Genomic DNA, 20,399 nt, shown 5'->3' with positions numbered 1-20,399 from the left:
TGGAGGGTCCAGCCTCTGTTCAGTCCCAGCGTGCAGGCTAATTCGTAACTTGCGGGCTTCCCTCTCTCATCTCCAGGCTCCTCCCCTTTCATATGCTACGTAGCCGTGGGACTTCCCTGCGTCTCCAAAGGTCATCTTCCTCATCTTAGTTAAAGGAATATTCACGGTTTCATGTTGACAGCACATACTGATTTTTTTCTTCAAAGAAATCTCTATAGGATATGTTTGAAGAGGTGATATTGGCATGTTATCTAGGGAGTTGCTCACAGGAACGGGAGCACCTTTGCCTAAAGGGAGTCCCTCCCGGAGAGGTCCCATTTGCCTCAACCCCTAGGGAGTATGTTGCAGAGTGGGCTCACCTCCTGTTACTCACCTGGTCTCTGCGGGGACGTTGGGGAACGGTTGCAGCCCTCCCAGGATCTGGCTTCCCTGGCTCAGGCTTCTTCCACTGCTCCCGTGTTGTGCACTGCTCTGATGGTTGGAGCTGCCTCTGTAAGGATACGAAAGGTCGTGAGGATGCTGTGATATGGCTGTAGTTCTCGAACCCTTCTTACCAGAACGTGGTGAGCATTCGTTTGCCCATATAGTCTCACCTGTTAAACTATGATGATGAGCTCTCCGTCCTGCTTCTCAAGTGCAAGGGTGCTTTAATTGGGTCTAGTTCCTTCACTGGCCCCTGTGCGTGGCAGCCCAGACCGGCTGTGACTGATTCACTTCTAAGGTAAGTGTTCTTCAACAATGATTATTGTCTGTATTTGTTAGCAATGTTTTTTCCACATAATTGTTCATATCCCTAGTAATGTTTTCTTTCTCCCCAGTAGGCGATGAAGGCCCAGCGGAGTGGTGCTGCTGGAAGTGAGCCCGAATAGAGCCCAGAGGAGTCTACAATGTCACAAATAGATGGTAAGTTTGAGCCCTAAGGTCAGCGCGAGAGTTATGTAGCGCGCAACCTTATCGAATAGTCTGTATGTGGTTTCTGACCTTAATTATCCTTTTCTTCTGCAGGTATGGCCTGGCGACGCCTGACAAGGAGCAGCTGTCCGAAGACCTGTCGGCGGGTAATGGAGGACTGTAGCTGCAAGGATGCTGGCCAAGGAGAACTCCAGCGTAAGTGTTCAAACTCCGGAACAGGTAAGGAGCGCTGCAAGCGGTAGTATTGCTGGAGTCAGGTAGGAGCGCTCTAGGCGATGGTAGATGGTGTTGCTGAAAGTGGGTAAAATGAGCTTCAGGCGAAGGTAGGATGCATCTCTGGCAATGGTTTTGCTGGAAAAACAGGTAAGAAGCGCTCCATGCGGCAGTGAGCGTTACGCTTCATGAACAGACTAATGCAAAGCGCTGGCATGCAGGCGGGGCAGACTTAAATAGCCTGGTCCCAGCCACGCCCCTTTGCTCTGCGCCCCTTTGCTCTGCTTGATGGCACCACCCTGCCACTCCCAGAAGAGGCTGCACATGTAGCCCAATGCATTCCTATGGCCACGCCCGGCCTGGGTGCACGTGGGGGCTCAGCAAGAGATGAAATAGCACGTGCACTAGAAAAAAAGTGTGCAGAGCACACTTTCTCATGAGCCTGGCGCCAAAGGCTGGACCCTTTGAATGATGTCAGTTGTGGTTCTTGCCCTGAGTCCATGACACCTCCCTAGCATCACAAGAAAGGTCGGGGCGGCGGCAGCTCCCCCTTGGGGAGAAGGGACAAATTCCAACGATTCATCACATCCATCAAAACGGAAACAGTGACAAACTCTTGAAACCAATGACACACTCTTGAGACCAGTTGAGGGTTAACGAACGGGTCATGATTGTGGGATGGGAAATTCCAGTTAAGTTGAGCTCTTGTATTGTGTGGGCTCACATTTTTGCGATATCGAGATTTGTTTCAGACACTATATTTTGATTCCCTTTTGGCTTTCAGGCACACAGAATGAAATCCCATGGTGGGTACAGTTTGCATTATTTATTTGAATATCAGTATTTCAATCAATGCATGGAACTTTTAATTATGGATCCTCTTTACTTCAAAAGAAGTAATAATTGGCCTCAAGGGTCCAACCAAGGATTTGTTGAGCAGGAGCTACCTTGGGCGAACGAGTAGCTAATACATAGCTGCCATAAATATACTTACAGAATTTCTCCTGTACATAGGGGCCATTATTCTTTAAAGACTTCTTGAGGTTTCCTTATGCGCATTTGTAGACACACTGAGGTAATGCAACATAGGAATGCTTGTATAGCACCACTTGCCTGAACAGCTGTTGGTGTCAAGCTAACCAGGAACCTCTCTTCTACAAGGATGGGCAATATAGCTCCCAACTCTCAGAGCTCCATTCCTGAGTCTGCAGTTTGATTTGTTTTCCCTCCAAATCATTAGAGACGGGTTTAACGCTGCCGGCTTGTTTGAAAGCTTTGAATTGCTTGGCATAGACTGCACCAGTGTGCGGACACACTCCTGTCAAGTTTGTGTGTGTTGTGTAATTTGATTTTCACTCTGTGATAGCTGAGAGAATGCACACTAACTGACTAGCCTAGTTGTAATTAATACCTTTGGTAATAATTTTGAAGGTGGTGTTAGACTTTATTCTTAAGAAATAAAAATAGCTGTTGAAATGTGTTTATGGAATGCAAGAAAACCTCATACTATGGTTGTTGGTGTGGGGGGGATATTATGCTAGCTTGTTGAATATTATGCTAATTGCCTCACCCTAAATGTGCATTTGTTTGTGCCAGGACAGCTGATGTATCATGTACATTTAAAACCTGTATGCATGTTCTCTTTTTAAAAACAATGTATGATGTTTATTGCAGCTCACCCAATGTTGCGAAAAGGTTTCATGTTGGACATTTGCGTTCCACAATAATTGGTAAGTGCTATCTACTCCAACACCAAGCATGGAATGTTTTGTTCTCTGGCAGGGAATCTGTTCTAAAGTGTTAAGCCAAAGTTATAAAGGATGCAACTCCTGTGAATAGCTTGATTTGTAACATTCTGATTTCAAGGCTTGGCTTTGGCGCGACCTGACCCGACCGACCCCAAGGCCTGATGAACATGGACTCATAGAGATGTGCAATGCAATACTCATTTTACAAAGATTTATGGTTCCACTCCTGAAATATTTCCACTATTTTTTTTTTCTGACAATCCCTCATAAAGAATTGTAGCTGGGTAGCTATGAACAGGGATGTATCCCTCCAGTGCCTTCCAAGTAACATATAATGAGCTAGAGCAAAGTTTGAGTTGCGTGTATGCTTCTTGGAACCCTGAGGTGGAATATAATCCCTGTTTAGAGTCAAGCCTCTTTTTTTTTTTTTATGGCCCTCATCAGAGGGCAGGAGAAGCAGAATATTAGAGAAACTATATCGGAGAGAGAGAACTAAGGCAAAGTTGCACTGTAAAACAAGGAAACCCAGGGCGAAAGACACCATTGCAGTCGTGGAAAGGCACTTGCTCAGTGATGCTAATCCTGTTGGTGTTACTTGAAAGATCCTCCATGACCTCTCACCCCTTTTTCATCTGTTTCTTCCAACACTAAGATTCAATGATAAAGATCCCCCACAACTTTGTTCACCCCCATCCCAGACTTTAGTACAAAAGGATAATGCCAGGGAATCGTAGGATAATGGAAAGAGAGGTATTGGGGCAGCACCGTCTGCAAATCAGACCTTATTTTATCTACTCAGTATACCACACACATATGGAGGAACTTGTAGCGGAATCAGATGTCCGCCATGACAGAGCCACTTGATTCTAGGATGGCTAGTTCCTAGATGAAAATTATGCATGCTGACCACACACCCTATTAGTTACTTCTTGGAGGGACTAGGGCCAGTCTCTGAGATTAGCTAAGAGCCATAATCTGCATTCTGATGGGACTGGAAAACCCACCAAGAACCTAAATAAGACCTGAACGGGAGAGAAAAAGGGAACCAGTAAAAAGAGTTTTAGGCTAGCTGGGAGCCATGATCAGTATTCCAGTGGAGCCACCAAACCCAGCAATGAAAATATTGAAGACTTGCTGGAGGACCACCTGAGTCAGGGAGCTCTTTGAGCATCAAGAACCTGAAAGGCTCTGAGAGTCTGATCCAGGAACCCTCCCCTAGTGTCAAAGCTATAGCTACTTACCAAGAACACCGAGTCTGTGGTGGCCTTGTGAGAATGCTGAGCATGTGGCGTTCTCTTGTCCAGTCTGTGCTGGGGATTAGCTCATGGCACATACCTGCCTTGGGCTGGGGTGTGTAATAAGAGTGACTGCACCCTCGAGACATATAGGGAAGATAACACTTGTCTTTGGAATGGCAAGTGACTATCGCCCAGTTGGGCCAGCATTTTGCTGCAGCAGCTTGGGCACCCCACAAAAACCGTGAGTGACTTTTGTGAGAAACCCGAGGGTGTTTTCCCCAATTAGACCTCAAGAAGCCCTTATTCAGGTCACCAGGGAAAGGCTGGCGCTCTCAGATCCCAACCCTGGGGGTGAATGAGCAAGGGAGGATCACCTGGGTCCCCTGGGTTATGCTCAGGGAAATACCCCAGGTGAGATACTGTACTATGGCAAGGGTAGAGGAAGAAGCGGACTACATCCCTAAGGCCCTTATAGGCTATAATACCTCTGTCATGCTTCCTCCCATAACCTCTCTCCTGTCTAAATCCAACAACCCCTACAAAACTGGCAAATCCCATTTCATTCAAACCCCTCTATCATTTCCACAAAACCCTCTATCTAGATCATGACAATACTTCTGGTCATCGTTCTTTTGCACATCCCTTTGATTATTATTTCCAGCACTCCCAACTTACTCGGATCCAACACTACCATTCTCACCATTCCCCTTGTTTAGTTTCTGATAAGAATACCGGTCCTTCCCATTTGTTACACAACTCCTACAAACCCAACCTTTCTGAATTACCTAACCATTTTCTTTCTTGTGACACCTTTGCCCCATCCTACACCGTAGGACACTCGAAACCCCTAACCCCCTCTTTTTCCAATACAAATACTTTTTTTTACTGTGACAGAAAATGGACTAATGTTGAAACTGTTTACCAAGGGTCAGGCAGAGTCAGATAATTACTGACGATAATCACACACACCTGATGATCCTTCCTTTTCCCCAAAGGGATAAAAGGTGGAGTAGATGAGTGCTGTAGGAGCAAGGCAAAAAAGGCAGACACAGCAGACAGCACATCGAGGCGGCTGCCAAGCAGCATTTCAAAAGGAGGAGGAAGGCTGCAGGAAGCAAGAGGGTGGCGAGGCCGAAAGTAACCTTGCCCTTTTTCTCCCAGACCCCGATGAGAGCCTAAGACCGCGAACAATAGCACAAGTGTCCTGCAGCAGATGTGAAAGGTACACAGGACAGGCCTATGCTGATAAGGCGGAGCAGAGTAGACTCTGCACCCATGGTACCAGCCTTGACACCAGAGAAGCCAAAAGCCAAGCAGTTCCTCGCGGCCGGTGAGTCGAGGAGAGAATCAATAAGCACCGGGCTGTGCTGAGTGAGAATCGCCAAGTGCCAAGTTTTTGAACTAAGGCTAATGAACTTTAAAAGGAACTGTTAAGTGTGAGGGGAAGACCTGCTGCAAAAGAAAAGTGGCACCACATGGGTGCTAACTCTAGAGACTTTGGTCGAGCCCCATATTGAGAAACTACAGAAACCAGAAGGCTATAGGAAGGCCGCCAAAGGAATGCAAAGTGGTCATACGTGAGGGTCGAGCAAAAGCCCCATAAATTCAAAAGACTTTGATTCGTGAATTGGCATGAAAGCAAGGGAAATGAATCCTGAAACCTTTGAACTGTATAAAAGTGAACATTAAAAGTAAGGTGGTGTCAGCCCAGGCCAGTGGTGAGCCACTATCACCCTGCTTGAGAGCCATACTAAACCCGGTGAAGGTAGGCTAAGAATCAAGAGGGGTCGGAAGCCCGGCGGAGGGGGATCCAAGGGTGAAAAGATATCACCCCAAAGCAGAAGTTAAAAGAGACGGCAAGAGTGAACCCGAAGGAAGGATGCCAGAGATGAAGCTATCACCCAAGCACTAGCAGTCAAGACAGGTCCGAGCCCGGCAGAGGGAGATCCAGGGGTGAAATAATCACCCATGTACTGACAGTCAGGAGCGGTCCGAGACCGGCAGAGGGAGAGCCTAGGGAGAAGCTTTCTTCAGAACTTTATGTGGAAAGTGATACGTGAAAGGTCCGCCGAGAAGAGGGGGACCCAGGGGTGAAGCCAGCACCCTATTTTGACTTTGGAATACAATTGAGATGGGTCAGCCCAGAAGAGGGGTACCCAGGGGTGAAACCATCACATACATTGAACTTTTGAAACAAACTTTCATTTGTTAAAGGAACTTTTGTTTTGTTGTTCAAACCCATCAGGCCCGAAGGCAAGAGACTTTCAGAGGAAACAAGACTCAACCATCAACGGTCCTTAGAACTACCATTGGAACTGTACTGTGCTCCACCAACTCCACCTTACCCCATGCGCAAAATGTGGGGAAGGTAGACCCAAACCACTGCATCCTGACTTATTATTTGAGAACACTTCTTACTTTTCTGGAGAACTATCCCACGCCCCTTTATGTAATAGTTGTAAGATCGGGCATTAGGTTTCTTAGCATAGGCCCCTTTTATTTTGACACAAAGCCACCAGAACTGCCTTAATTTTCATTTGATGGTCGACACCTGTCCCCATCTTAGATATAGGCTTAGGCGTTTTTACAACCCGCATATAATTTTTTATTGTTCAATAAACACCCTTGAACTGTGATCATTTGTGTCTATTTTACTTGTGTCGCCATAAGTTTCTCACACTTTACACAGTTGAGTCATGACTGTCCAAACCTGATCTTTCAGGCTAGGCAACTTGGACTGGTATACCACGGGTCTGTTGTAGTTCTGGATTTGGTTATCAATATTTCCCTCTTACCTGGTTTGTTCTTCTAGAGCAGTGGATTGCTTTATAACATTTGGAAGCCAGCACTGGGCATGGCGTTTTTGGACAGTAGACCATTACTTTTGACCAAAGGACAGAAAAATGTGGATTTACTCATGTGGCAGACCTTGATGGAAAAGCCACATTTTTAGTGTTTAGTGTTTGGTGGCACAGGAGAATGGTGGGGCATTCAGAGCCTGCAGCTGGAACATGATCCAGCTGCGGGCTCTGAAGGTCAGGTGTGGCAGGACGGGTTGTGGGTCTTCTCTCTGCAGGCTAGCTTTGACTCCAGCTTTTTGATGGATTTCATATGGGAAGTGCGAGAGCCCCCAGATGTGTGGTTTATCCGCCAGTTATGTTGATGTGCTGTTCAAAACTGCTTTGTAGATTATGCAGATGATTTAGGCAGGTTTGAACTGGATCCTGGTGTCGAGGGGGATCCTATGAAGTGCATGCATGGTGGAAGAGATGTGGCTGTATTTACAGACATCTGTAATTAGGTGGGCTGCAGCGTGGTGGACAGCCTTGAGGAGGGCCCGGATCCTATTCCATAATTACAAGAAGGGTCCTGATTTGTTTATACCCCTCCTTCGACCCCTGTGTTTGAACTAAATAAAACCCTGCTATGCTGCAGAATTGTTTGTTACGTCGTCTGATAGGCAATCTCTAAAGTGTACACAGAATACAGCTGTAAAAATCAGTTTGTAGATAACTTTACCCTGGCCCTAGTTATGTACTCTTGTAGTTTGCTACAATACTGGTGTGTTTTAAACCCAGACGATTTTTAAAGTTTGGAGAACTTTCTACTCCGGTATTGTGATACCAGTTTTTTTGTGATAGTAATAAAGTATACATGGGGGAGAGGGGTGGGATGGAAGCAATGGAAAATTATTAATAATACAAAGCAGTACTTATTTGAGGCGCTTCCCCTTGACATCCTTCTTTTTGGAACTGTTTAGTCTTTGGCTTTGGTGCAATCATGTGTATGTATAAAGTCATACCACCTGCCCTCGTCGGACCGTAACCAATTGCTGCTTCTTCGATTTTCTCCACTGCATAACAAGTAGGCAGTAGAATCTCTCCTTATTCCCGTCAGTTTCATCCATAACCTCCAGTTACCTTTTTCTCTTGAACATTGGTTTCCTCAGCTCTGCACTACAGTGCAACACCTCTCCACCACACCAAACGCACATAGTCTCCATGCTCTTTGGGCGCCCCTCACCTTGCTTATATGGCCTCTTGGTTGATTTTTGTAATGTGCTGCGAGAGTGGCTGTTATAGTGTTTCCTCTCCAGCGCACATTCCATCCGTGCAGGATACAATGAAATGTACTTTGATTCCTCCTCAGATTCTTCATTACATGTAAGCGAGGGAAATATGCTGTGTCGAACTTTCCAAGAATTTGTACGACAGGAAGTCTTTTTGAACAGCACACTTTACCACAATACAGTCCTATCCCTTGCCTTTAAGCAAAGGATCTCCTTCGCTTTACCTGCTTTGTGAGCTCCGAATAAAAATCACATAGGGAAAACGGTAAAGAAAGTTCAAGAATGATCGCATAGAAAATGCCAAAGTCACATGGCTAAAAAAACACTTGGCAGCCATTTTGCTCCTGTCAAGGCAGCAATTGGCTACATGGGGGGTCAGGGTAGAGCTATGCAGTGGTGCACACCCAGAACAAGTATCCAGCTACCACATACTATTATCACTGATGCCCTTTCTGTGCCCAGGGACTCTCTCAAGGGAAAAAGGGAGTACTTCACAGTACTTCTGCTGTGCACGGATCCACTGATTTGAGGGTTGCTTCTTGTTGGTCCTCCAACCTTGTTGCAAGTTGACACTGGAACAGACCTCTGCACCAAAGCCCTGTGAGACCCTTCAACACACCCTAGAAGCCTGCATTCCCAATCCAAACCCATTTGGTAGTAGCCTTCATCAGTTCTTGAGGTCTTCCACTGTGACTCTGCCCGTCTTCTTTCTGTAGACTTCTCTGCCTGCTTCCTTCTTAAGGCCTTTGTTTGTCAAGCCTGGCTCTGCATCTCCTCTACTACGGTCTTCCATCATCACCAGCCCAAGGCTTGCTTCTTCTGAAGCTTCTCCAGAATCTGGTAACATGTGCTTCTCCAGCATGGGGTCTGGCATGGATTCACATGCTCATGTATATTCCCCGTAGTCAGGCTGGGAATCATTGGTAAAAGAAAAAAAGTTTAAATTTCACTTTAAAACTGTATTTCTCCTCTAAACCAATGACTGTTCTCTGGGTCATACTGCCCCCACCCAATGATAGTCCTCCCCCTAAACCCCACCTCCAGTGGTCATCTTCAGATTTATACTGCACGCTTCAGCGTTGGGAGTCCTCACGGTGCTCTCAGAGCTATTTTTGTGCATTTTCAAATTTTACTATAGAAAATTGAACAATTTTGACTGATTTTTGCTCATCTTTTTCGACCAAGGGACAGCTACCGACAGCGGGTATCCGCTGCCGGTGATGATCTTCATCTGCCGTCAGATTGTCCATAGAAGTTTTGAGAAGGCCCGGCCTTGGGCCTACTTCACGCCTTTCAAAAATGTCAGAGGAGAAGGAAAGCAGGAGCCTCTTCAAACGCTGCACAAAGTGTGGATTGAGGAACGTATTCGTAGAAGATCTACATCATGAATGCTTATATTGCCTGCATCCGGACCATGACAAAGATGGATGCGGGGTGTGCCATGGTTTCCCCAAGAAAATCAAGAAGGAACGCTACAGCAGGCTGGCAGCGTGGCTCAAATCAAGCAAGGCCCCTGACTCGGCTTCCGGGCAGGGTCATGCCTCACCCAGCACCGGACAGTACGAAGAGCGAACTCCATCCGACAGGAAGTCGAGATCCTTTGAGGACGCCCTGTCCTCAGGCGGCCAAGAGAAGGCCACGGTGCACAAGGCTGAGTCCACTTGGTTCACCGCTGATTCGGGTCCTAAAACTGGCAGAGAGCGATCGCCATCAGTCTCCCCGGTGAGCCTGCCGACGAAAGGGGCTTCTTCTAAGAGAAAGTCCTTAACCCTGTCCAAACTCTGATTATCAGCAGACAAACCGATGAGGGAGAAGTCTGGGGATGACCCGTCAAAGCTAACTAAGACCTCTCAGCCTTCCAAGTCAACCGATTCGACGAGGGCCCCATCAGTGAAGGAGAGCAGGCCCATGAAGGTGGTGTCTACGACGGCCACCCCGCGTGTATCCTTGACCCCTAGGCGTGATACAGCTGTGGAGGCAGCATCAAAGGCAGCAGGCACCCTGGGGCTGGGGAAAGGCCCTGCGACCGCATCGGCCCAGAAACCGCCAGAGAAGGAAAGAGTGGAGGAGAAGGCACCCCCAGTGGAATCTCCACAGGATGTGGACCTACATGCTGTACCAGGAAAGCCGGAGCAGATCTATTCAAGCTCTGACAACGCCAACAATGATTTTCCTTACGACTACTATACAGACCACGAAGCAGGAGAGTCTGAGGGTGGGGAGCCTACGTCCCCTGCACACAAAAGGGGGCACGTTAGTCCAGACCCTACGCCAGTGGCCCCTTTCACCCCTAAACCAAGGGACGTGTCGCTGGATATTCTAATGACTACACACACTGGTCACGGACATCCAGCAGAGAATGCCCCTGGCACTCGGACTCCTCTCTAGAATGCCGGGGATCCCACACCGGACAGTTGCATGCCAGAGGCCTCTGGCAACTGGAAGAAAAGGGCCTACACATCAACGTCCTGGAACATCAGGGCATATTCTGGGAGGAGGGACCCGCCACTGGCACTATCCAAGGAGGCCCAGGATTTGTGGCACTGGGTCATTCGTTAGGACATGTTCCTCGTACCTTTTCACTAGCAGGGAGCTTAGTTTGTGCCACGAGTGGGAGCTTCGCCAGGACCAGGTAGACCTTCTGTTCGACAAATGGGGCCAACCCCAGATCGATCTCTTCACGATGGTGGATAATTTCAAGTGCCAGAAGTTTGCCAGCAAGTTCCCTCAGCCGAGGAGCATGGGGGGACTGCTTCTCGTTCCTGTGGGAGGGACAGTTCCTGTACGCTTTTGCCCTGTTTCCACTCCTGCTACGTGTGATCAACTCAGACAGTACCACTGTAGGATAATGCTCATCGTGCCAGTGTGGCAGCAACAGATCTGGTACCCGGACCTGCTGCATCTGTCAGTGGCCACATCAGTCTGCCACTGTTCCCCGGACCTTCTCACCAGAGAGGGAGGGGCGATTCTTTTTTTTTTTTTTTAAATGAAAAAATATACATATTTTAATATTATCACAACGAAGAATGTTGCCACAAAATACAACCACAATTAAAACATAGTCAGTCTCAATCAAATAATGGGAGCAAAACAAAAAAGAGAAGAGAAAAAGAACATCTTCCTTATGTCAAGGTTCAATTTTGACAGCAACACTTGTGAGGTTAGTACTACAGCGTGAAAACATTGCAAGGGCCTATCAATGGTAAACTTGCTTCAACATTGATATTTTTGTCACTAGTGTTGCTTCAAAAGTGCTGTTGAAACATAGATTGCGTGTCGACCATTTGATGTGTTTCTAGATCCAATGATTACAGAAAACACATGCTTGGATAAATCTTGTTAATGTGTCTTATTGGACCTTTCTTCAGGACACTTCTTGATTTTCTTTTTTTTTTCTTTTCTTTTTTTTAAAAACATTTCTTTATTGGCCAGGAACAGTAGCAGGCACGCAACACAGTACATTAGCAAATGGTGTTACACGTTTGGGATTAGCAATACGTACAGAGGTTTACAGAGGGGGATGGATTTGCAGCCCATTAGTCTTTTCGCAATTCAAGGTCATATTTCAATCTGTGCATCTGGCAGGGGAGAAGAGAGCAGTTCTAGGTCATCTTTACTGTTCAGGTAGCTACAGAAATCTGTCCACACATTTTTCGGGCGTGTGTTAGTGAGGAGGGAATTGATGTAGTCTTCCTCGCACATTAGAGTCCAAGTAAGGGCCTTCAACCACATCTCGAAAGGGGGGGGAGGAGAATCGGCGCTTCCAGCACTGTAGTATACATTTTTTGGCAACCATGGCCCCAACATTCAGAATCTTAGACACTTTCTTCGCTCCAGCCCCATCCCACAACCCAAACAGTATAGCAAGTGGATCAGGGCCGATCTGGATCCCCACTATCTCGGATAGGGCTTCAGTCACTGCTTCCCAGAACGGGACCAGCGCGCTACAGGACCAAAACATGTGGGTCTGGTCGGCCAAAAAAAGCTAAGTGCCGGAAACCGGCACAGAGAATTACCTACCCCTCAATACGAAAGAACCTACAAAGAGGTAGAAACACTTATGGTCACACTTACAGTTGTCTACCTAACAACATTTATACAAAGGTCAACCGGTACAAATGGTCGGGCGCAGACGCGTACATGAGAACACATTTTAATAATGAATGTAAAGCTAAAAAGAGCAATTTAATACATCTACATAGTAAAAAAGACACAAAAGCACACAAATACTCTGTGTCAACATATCAACAACCAAGACAAGGGGGGGGGGAAACAAACAAGAAAAAAGAGACTGAATGGGTAAAATAAATGCACACTATAGTCCCATATACTAGTTTTAGTAGCGCCTAACTTTAGTCTTTTACTGAGATATGAAAAGTCGACATGTTTCGGCCAAGCGTTAGATTGGACATTTTCTCAGATGTCCATACAAAGGTGGATATTGTGGTCATCTTCAGGACAGATCATTTATTCACAATGGGCCTTGTGGGTGGTGTGATACTGGCATCATAGATCTAAAGAAATACATATATAAATATGTGATTACCACATGTGATTCAAAACACTTCACTGTAATTTTACATCTCCATGCAGTTTGTGAAAACAACTAACTGAGCAAATATTCTCATATTGACAGACTGTTTTAGTATTTAACAGACCTTTGTTTCACTATGGGAGACAGTTGTAACATCTATTTATTGTCTACACCAAGTGGTTTAAGAACAACAATTTTACAAAGACTGACATAAGTAGGTGACAGAAAAGTGTGACACATAAAGTGGTTCGACCTCTTACTTGTAATCATAGGATCAGGTGTGAAGAGAACGCGTAGGGTCAATGAATGACTTATGGCGATAAAACCTAGAAGACCCTGAGCAGCATAACTGAAGCAAGGTGCATCAAGATGTATTCGTCCAGGGGAGCACAGGAAAGGCACTATAAAAATAAATATAAATTAACCATATCATTAGTATTGTGCATTATTATGGTTGAACTGGATCTGTTGTATAATTGCTGCAACAACCGAATGTTGTAATCAACGCTCAGTGTTGTAGAGAGTTACATGAAAAGAAAAAGGGAAATAGATTCACTTACATAATCCTTAATATTAGGAAAAAGAGACCGAGGGGTGGTGTTACGTGGCTCCAGGATCTGCTGTGCCAGTAATAGCAATGGAGGTAAAATAAGCGGTCCCACAAAGTCAAGACGCTGTATTCATGAAGCACTCCCTGAATCAGAGAGAGCATCATGTTAGCGGTACTTCTGTTTCAAGTAGATAGTACAGACTAGTCTGCATATACGTTATTGTAACAGACAATATTATGTGTACCTCAAAATACTGAGAGTGTAAAACAGCACGGAACCCACTCGTTGCACGGCTTCAAGGATGCTGATGAAGACACTTAGTGGCATGGCTGTTCAATCAATAAGACAGCAATTTGACAGCGTATCAAATAAACGGCTCTACAAGCAAGGGAGTAAAACAGTTGTCAAATAAACCACAGTGACCGCAAGGCGACTGCACATCTCACTCAAGACACATGTGTCAGCGTAAACACGAGCATATACGATCCTAACAGTGATTAGAGGGAGCTTACTGGTGAAATCAAAGGGCTGCACATAGCATCAGCTCAATTGCACTCCAAATGAAGAAAAAATCAGACAGAATCTACGTTTAGATGCAGCACAACGTGAAATGCGTGTTGCAATCGCGTAGTTGTGAAGCCACAGATTGCCAGCGTTTCAATTAGGCAGCTTATGGTCGGCCTCCATAAATCTGCATCTCGGGCAAGCGTGGGACTGGTTCTGTGCAAATTTCCCCACCCTGTGAGGCATGTAATATAGTCGGTTGAGAAGCTTATATTGCATACATCTGAATCTGGAATTGAGGGAGACCTTGCGTGTGTGTAAGCACATTTTGCCCCACATGGCAACTGTGATCGCCAAACCCAGTTCATTACTCCATATGTCCCGCGGTTTCTGAGGTGCATCTACTGACTTTGCCATCAGCATTTTGTACAGTGAGGACGTTCTACCCCTACCGCCGTCCGAATTGGATATGTAGCAGATCTCGGGTGAATAAAGGGGCTCGTCAGGGTAAGAGGGCCACATGGCGGGAACTGCCGCTTTTAGTCTGAAATATTTTAACCGCTCCAGCAATTATCCCGAGTGACCAGGGTGTCAGGTCTGCGGGGTGATGAATTTTCCTTCGGGGTATAGATCAGACAGCGCCCTATATCATAGGTCAAGCCAGTGTCGCATGAGGAGTTTGTCATGTGTGGGGGTGACGCCCGGAAAGTGCCAAATGGGTAACCACTTATAGTATGGATGATGTTCGGGGTGGGATTGCAGTAGTCGTCTCCATGCCATGGTCGTGGTGGCAACGGGATCCGCCGGGGCATCGGTGTGGTATGTGCATTAGAGGATTAGGGACATGATATTTACCTCCTCACTTGCAAGTTTCACGTGGGGTGGGGGTGGATCTAGGTGTTTATACCAGTGTGTGGCATTTTGATTAGGGACAGCTTGACCGATAAGGAGAGCGGGAGGTTACGCCACCTTGACATCCTGAACTCCACGAGTTGCGCAGTAGCAGTGTAATTGTCGGCCAGTAGCGAGGATCTAAGTAGGGATACCTGAACCCCGAGATATCTGATGCCTCCTGGGGAACACTGGAGAGGGAATTCACATGCCGGTTGGTGGGTTGCAGTAGTGAGTGGGAATATTTCGGACTAGTGCCATTTTTTGTTATATCCTGGATGATCGGGTCTAAGTGTACAGAAGGGTCCCTAATATAAAGGAGTACATCGTCAGCATATAATGATATTATTTCCGGTGTGTGGCGCAGTCGTATACCCTTGCGGGTGTGTTTATCTCTGACACTGTCAGCCATGGGCTCAATAGCTAGCGCAAATAATATAGGGGAGAACGGGCAGCCCTGGCGTGTACCCCTATGGAGCGTGAAGGGTGACGATGTTAGGGAGTTAACCAGACCTCTGGCCACGGGATTTGTATATAGTAGTTTGATATAGGATATTGTGCATGGGCCGATTCCCATTTTCTGCAGCACTGCCCACATATATTGCCAGGACACCATATCAAATGCCTTTTGGCCGTCCAGGGTAACAGCAACCGCATTGTCTTTAGGATTGATTCTGGACATGACATTAAAAAGCTGATGGATATTGAGGGGTGTTGAGCACCCGTGGACGAAGCCGATTTGGTCTGGGTGGACCAGGTGCAACATTATGGGGAGGAATCTGTTTGCTATTACCTTGGCAAATATTTTGGTATCTGTGTTTATAAGTGATAGGGGCCTGTAGGATCCACAGTCGTCCAGGGGCTTACCTGGCTTGGGGGGCACAGTTATAAGGGCTTCTTGCAGGGATTGGGGCAGGGTAGCCAGATGGAGCGATTCGGTCCAGACTTCATGTAATCTCGGGGCCAAAATGGCAACATGTTCCTGATATAATTCTGAGGTGAGCCCGTCCGGGCCGGGAGCCCTGCCCTTCGGGAGGCTAGAAATAGCCTCCGCAATCTCATCAAGGGTGATCGGGGCGTCCAACTGCTCTCTGGTGGCTCGGGAGATGTAGGTCATGGGAATTCGGTCAAGTAGGAGGTTTATGTCATAGGCGGGAGGGGCGATTCTGCACCACGACCCGAAGTTGCTGAACCAGAGGGCATGGCTCCTGCAGCTCTAGAGTTTGGCATTCATGCTTTACCGGCGGAATGTAAGGATATCCTGGCCAGGGGCAGAGCCTTGTCAATGTTGAAGTGCTACGGCCATAAATGAAAGCGATTTGTCCGTGTGGCGCCGGGCTCTGAAGATTACCCCTCTGTGTGTTACTGCTCCGCAACTTCTATCCTACTTGCTTTCTTTGGCCATGGCGGAATTGGCGCACGCCTCGATCAAGGTGCACCTCGCTGCCATATCCCGGTACATCAGGTCTCTGGGCAGACATTTGCTGTTGTTGAACAGATTCGTCAAAGAGTTCCTCAAGGGACTCTTCTTTTGAGCCTATGAATCGAGTCCCACTCAAGTTTCTCTCGTGGAAGACAGCCTTTCTCGTGGCTATCACCTCGGCCAGGATGTTCCAGGCCCTGTCTTGCAAGCAGCCTTATTTTGTCTTTCCATGCTTCAAGGGTGGTACTACGTACACACCCCACCTTTATGGCAAAGGTACCGTCAGAATTCCACCTCAACAAACTTTTGGTGTTAACCGTCTTCTTCCCGAAACTGTCGTCTCCATCGCAGAAGGCCTTGCATTCGCTGATCGTTGCTCGTGACTTGAAGTTCTACGTGGCACGTACGAAGAATTTTCGTGAAGACTTTTAGGTTGTTTGTCAACTTTGGACCTTTGGACGGAAAATCCTTATCGAACGCTTCCATCTCTAGGTGGCTCTCAGGCTGCATCATGCACTGTCATCGACTGACTAGTAGGCCCACTCCACCAGAGCCATCGCAGCAACAATAGCATTTCTCTCTGGTGTGTCCCTACTCGACATCTGCAGGGCTGCTACGTGGAGGTCCACACACACCTTCACGAGGTTCTACTGTGTCGACAGGTATTCCAGGGAGGAGTCCCAAGTCGGCCAAGCAATGCTACGTAACCTGTTCACTTGAGATGAGTTTGTTGCAGAGGTGGGTGTTATTGCTTCTGTTCAGCCTTGCCACTTCCTGTGGCTGTGTATATGTATATTTACTGCTGTGTAATCGTTATTCATGAGCATGTGAACACATGCCAGACCCAATGCTTGAGGAGGTTTAAGTTACTTAACTGTAACTATTGTTCTCCAGCGTGCGTCTGGCATGGATTCACATGCAAACCCTCCCTCCTTCCCCTCACTGGCCCTTCTTGGTTCATACTGCCACTTTACGGGCTTACCAAATTTAAAGATGGCCACTGTGGGTGGAGCTTAGGGGAAGGACTGTCATTGGATGGGGGCAGTATGACCCAGAGGACAGTGATTGGTTTAGAGGAGAAATACAGTTTTGAAAAGAAAATGAAACCGTTTTTTCTTTTACCGAGGAATCCCAGCCTGACTGGGAATATTCATGAGCTTGTGAATCCATGCCATACCCACAAGTTACAGGTAAGTAACTTAAACCTTACATTTTACCTGAACGAGGAGCTGTCAATGGACTTCCTTTCAGTGTATGGGAAAAACACCCTGCATTTTTTAAACTGGAAAAACGTATTAAAAAGTTCTCCTTCTTCCATATATTGTACGGGAAAAGCTTTTTAACCTTTACATAACTGTAACAAAGTATTGAAAAGTTAACTCCTTTGAAACCTTGTGTTGCATATCGGTTTAGAAGCTTTATTGCATATCTATTAGAGGAACCTTGCTGGATTTATTTTGCTGACTTTTAATATTTACCTGTATTCTATATTTCACCTCAAATGTACAATTGTATAGTTTTGCGAACATTCATGTGGGTGCTCGTGTGTGCTGATTGTGTGCGCATGTGTAAACTGGACTTTATGATCAGCCCTCTTCCTGCCTTAGAGTAAACCTAGAATACTCAGTTGCATGACCACTGTCAGCATTGGGATTATCTTGCAGGACAAAATGCCAATCACTATTGGTTGGGCTTCCCAAGCTCTCACCAAAGAACTTGTAGTAAATCTTCCTAACTCACAAGTGCTACAAAAAATACTATTAATATAGAAAGCTGCCAAAACAAACATTTCGTTGCACCTCACCCTCTCCTGTCTATCCCTGCACAGAGTCCTGCACCAACCAGGGCATTTTGTGAACACATGCATGTAAGCCAATACAGGCAGATAAAAGCACTACCAGCCCATCTTCCTGCTATCCTTACCCACTTAACCTTGATACTGCTGCATATCCTCGCCTACCCTTCCCCCTCTCATACTTATAACAGTCCCAGGTCTGAAAACCTAAGCCTGGGCACAATGGATAATTCTCCAGACAAGCCTCAGCATTGGTAGAGTACTTACTATGCAACTGGCATAGTACAAATGCTTACTGTGTAGCATGCCCGTTCATTGAAAGTTGAAATCTATTTGTCTTCCCTTGTTTGATTCAGATTGATAAATTACATTTCAGTAGTGAAATCCTAAAAATATCATGACTAGAATCATGGCTACCTTGTTAACCAAGTAGGGGTACGATGGCAGTGGACCTGTTCAGAACTCCTGTCGATTAATCTCTGTCCAGACACTGGAAATACCAAATAAACACTGAGTAGATGAATAAGTGAAACAGAGAAGTGAGATGAAAGTCCATGAAAATTCAGGAGACGGATCAGCTTCATATAAGACAGCCATACACCAAGGAAACTAATGAGGAATCTAAGTAAATTTGATTGTGTCTTGCACTGATGGAAAGTGTGCCAGAGATTAAACGCTAAACAAAGTGCCAACAGTGACCAATCTAGGGAAATCGTCCCTTCTCCTCAAGGAGGAGCCACGCCCTTTTGGACTAAGGTGGTGAGCCTACTATGCTTAATACACTTTTGGGTACACGGCAAGCAGGGTTCCATTGAGGGTGACTTCACCCTTAGAGGACAGTTAATCCCCAAATTATGTTTTTTACTGATACTGAAAGGATAAGTACAGAATCCCATTTGTTTGTTGGCTATATGGGGATTAAGCAGGGCAATGATATGCGAGGCCCTTGTGAAATGACTGCTGTGCTGTCTGACAGCCGCTCTCACAGGAACCCAATCCGGGTTTATAAGTAGACGAAAATAATTTCAAGTTCAATTAGTTAGTAAAAATTATATATTGTTGATTGAAGAGTGACAACGTTCAGGTTCAGTTGTGTTTCAACATCATTTTATCAGAGAAAGGAATCTCTTATGCGAGAAGTCACTAATACACTCTTAGTGAGGAAGAAATTGCCACATCAAGTTTTTCAGACCAAAAAATTGCCAATGCATTTCGGAATAACATTTCCTTCATCAGGGCAGGTCTATAAATAATATATACCAAATCATCAAATAAAGTAAACAATCATCATGTGACAAAACACATTAACACATGTTAGTGTCATATATATATATGAGAATGTAAAGAACATACCATTTGGTTGAAGTAACAGTAGTAGATGGTAAAGATGAGGAAGCAAATTTGAGAAAAAGGAAATGGAAATGATGAGACTCTATACGATATGAGTTAATGACAGTGAGATAAAGAATGAAAAGAAAATGTTTTACCTGAAATAGCAAAATGCGTGTGCTGTGTGTGGCGTTGTCAGCTGTTTAGAATTCATAACTGCCTGATGTAAAATCAGCGCAGAAGAACATCCTTCAGCAGTATGTCTGTAATCAGAAAGCATATGTGTTGGTGCGCGGGTGAAATCCGTGTATCGGAAACAAAATGTAAGCGTTAAGTTTAAGCTTACCCTGCTGGGCACGGCTTACTGTAGTGCTCCCGTTGCCTGCTCGTGAAACACTGCGGCTGTAGCATCGAGGCATCGCTAGGGCAACGCTTCCTTTAAAAGACACGTGACCGCAAGACAGCCCAAATTGGCGCGCGGTCGAAAATGTGAGGCTGCATTCAAACCCATGGGTTTGTTTAGGACAAATATTATTTGTCTGGCCTCATGGCTATTAATGAAGAATTGTGGAGTGTTAAAAAATGGAAAACCAAAATTGAAATGATAGAAATAAAAGAAATACTATGCTAAAGTCATAAATGTAAATGTCAGTCTGGCCGTGCCAAGGGCTGATGACCCCTGGTGAGTGGTGTGCAGTAAAAACATTAGTAACATATAAAGGGCCTTCGATAGCTCAGTTGGTAAAGCGGAGGACTGTAGTGGAAATTCAGATAAAGGGCAACTCTTGAGTTCACACATAAGCATATATATACTGTTATCGGTGGGGAAGTCCAAGGGGCACCCCTTTTAGTCCAAACATGATACAGTGACATTTGTCGTACATAGAAGAAAACCTGATCACATGGTTATATATTGTATTGTATTGTATTGTAACGCTTTCAATTTACATATCTAGACCCCTGCTACGGTTGGTGTCGTCAAAGACGGCACCTTGGGTCCCAGACAATTTGTCCAGGAAATGCAGCAGGGTAACTTATAGGTCCACATTCATAGGGTACAAAGAACATATCAATCAAAACAGATAAAATTACGGATCATAAGAAGCAGTGGTAATTGATTTCTTCATTAATTCCATTTGGGGCCAGACTACCAAGTTTGTCGATCCAAAACGTCTCTCTGCGGTTCAACCGC

The 20,399-nt window shown here is 45.8% G+C and overlaps 1 protein-coding gene and 1 long non-coding RNA gene across 4 annotated transcripts in view; one reads left to right on the top strand and one right to left on the bottom strand.

Annotated features, from left to right (window-relative positions):
* Positions 1 to 20,399, top strand: part of RARS2 (arginyl-tRNA synthetase 2, mitochondrial) — an 816,998-nt gene that overhangs the window by 260,968 nt on the left and 535,631 nt on the right. For all 3 annotated transcript variants that reach the window (XM_069606382.1, XM_069606383.1, XM_069606384.1), the window contains exon 6: positions 2,800 to 2,855. In XM_069606382.1, the coding sequence (XP_069462483.1) occupies positions 2,800 to 2,855 (56 nt within the window). The remainder of the gene's footprint in view (positions 1 to 2,799; positions 2,856 to 20,399) is intronic.
* On the bottom strand, positions 12,604 to 13,693 carry LOC138452631 (uncharacterized). Its single transcript, XR_011260274.1, has 4 exons — positions 13,510 to 13,693; positions 13,275 to 13,408; positions 12,975 to 13,115; positions 12,604 to 12,694 (listed from the first exon to the last, which is right to left on the bottom strand). It is a non-coding gene; the product is annotated as an uncharacterized lncRNA (long non-coding RNA).

This window comes from Ambystoma mexicanum, chromosome 4p (assembly GCF_040938575.1).
Source record: "Ambystoma mexicanum isolate Mex_15411 chromosome 4p, UKY_AmexF1_1, whole genome shotgun sequence".
Classification (NCBI taxonomy): domain Eukaryota; kingdom Metazoa; phylum Chordata; class Amphibia; order Caudata; family Ambystomatidae; genus Ambystoma; species Ambystoma mexicanum.
This window is presented reverse-complemented; position numbering and strand designations above follow the sequence as displayed.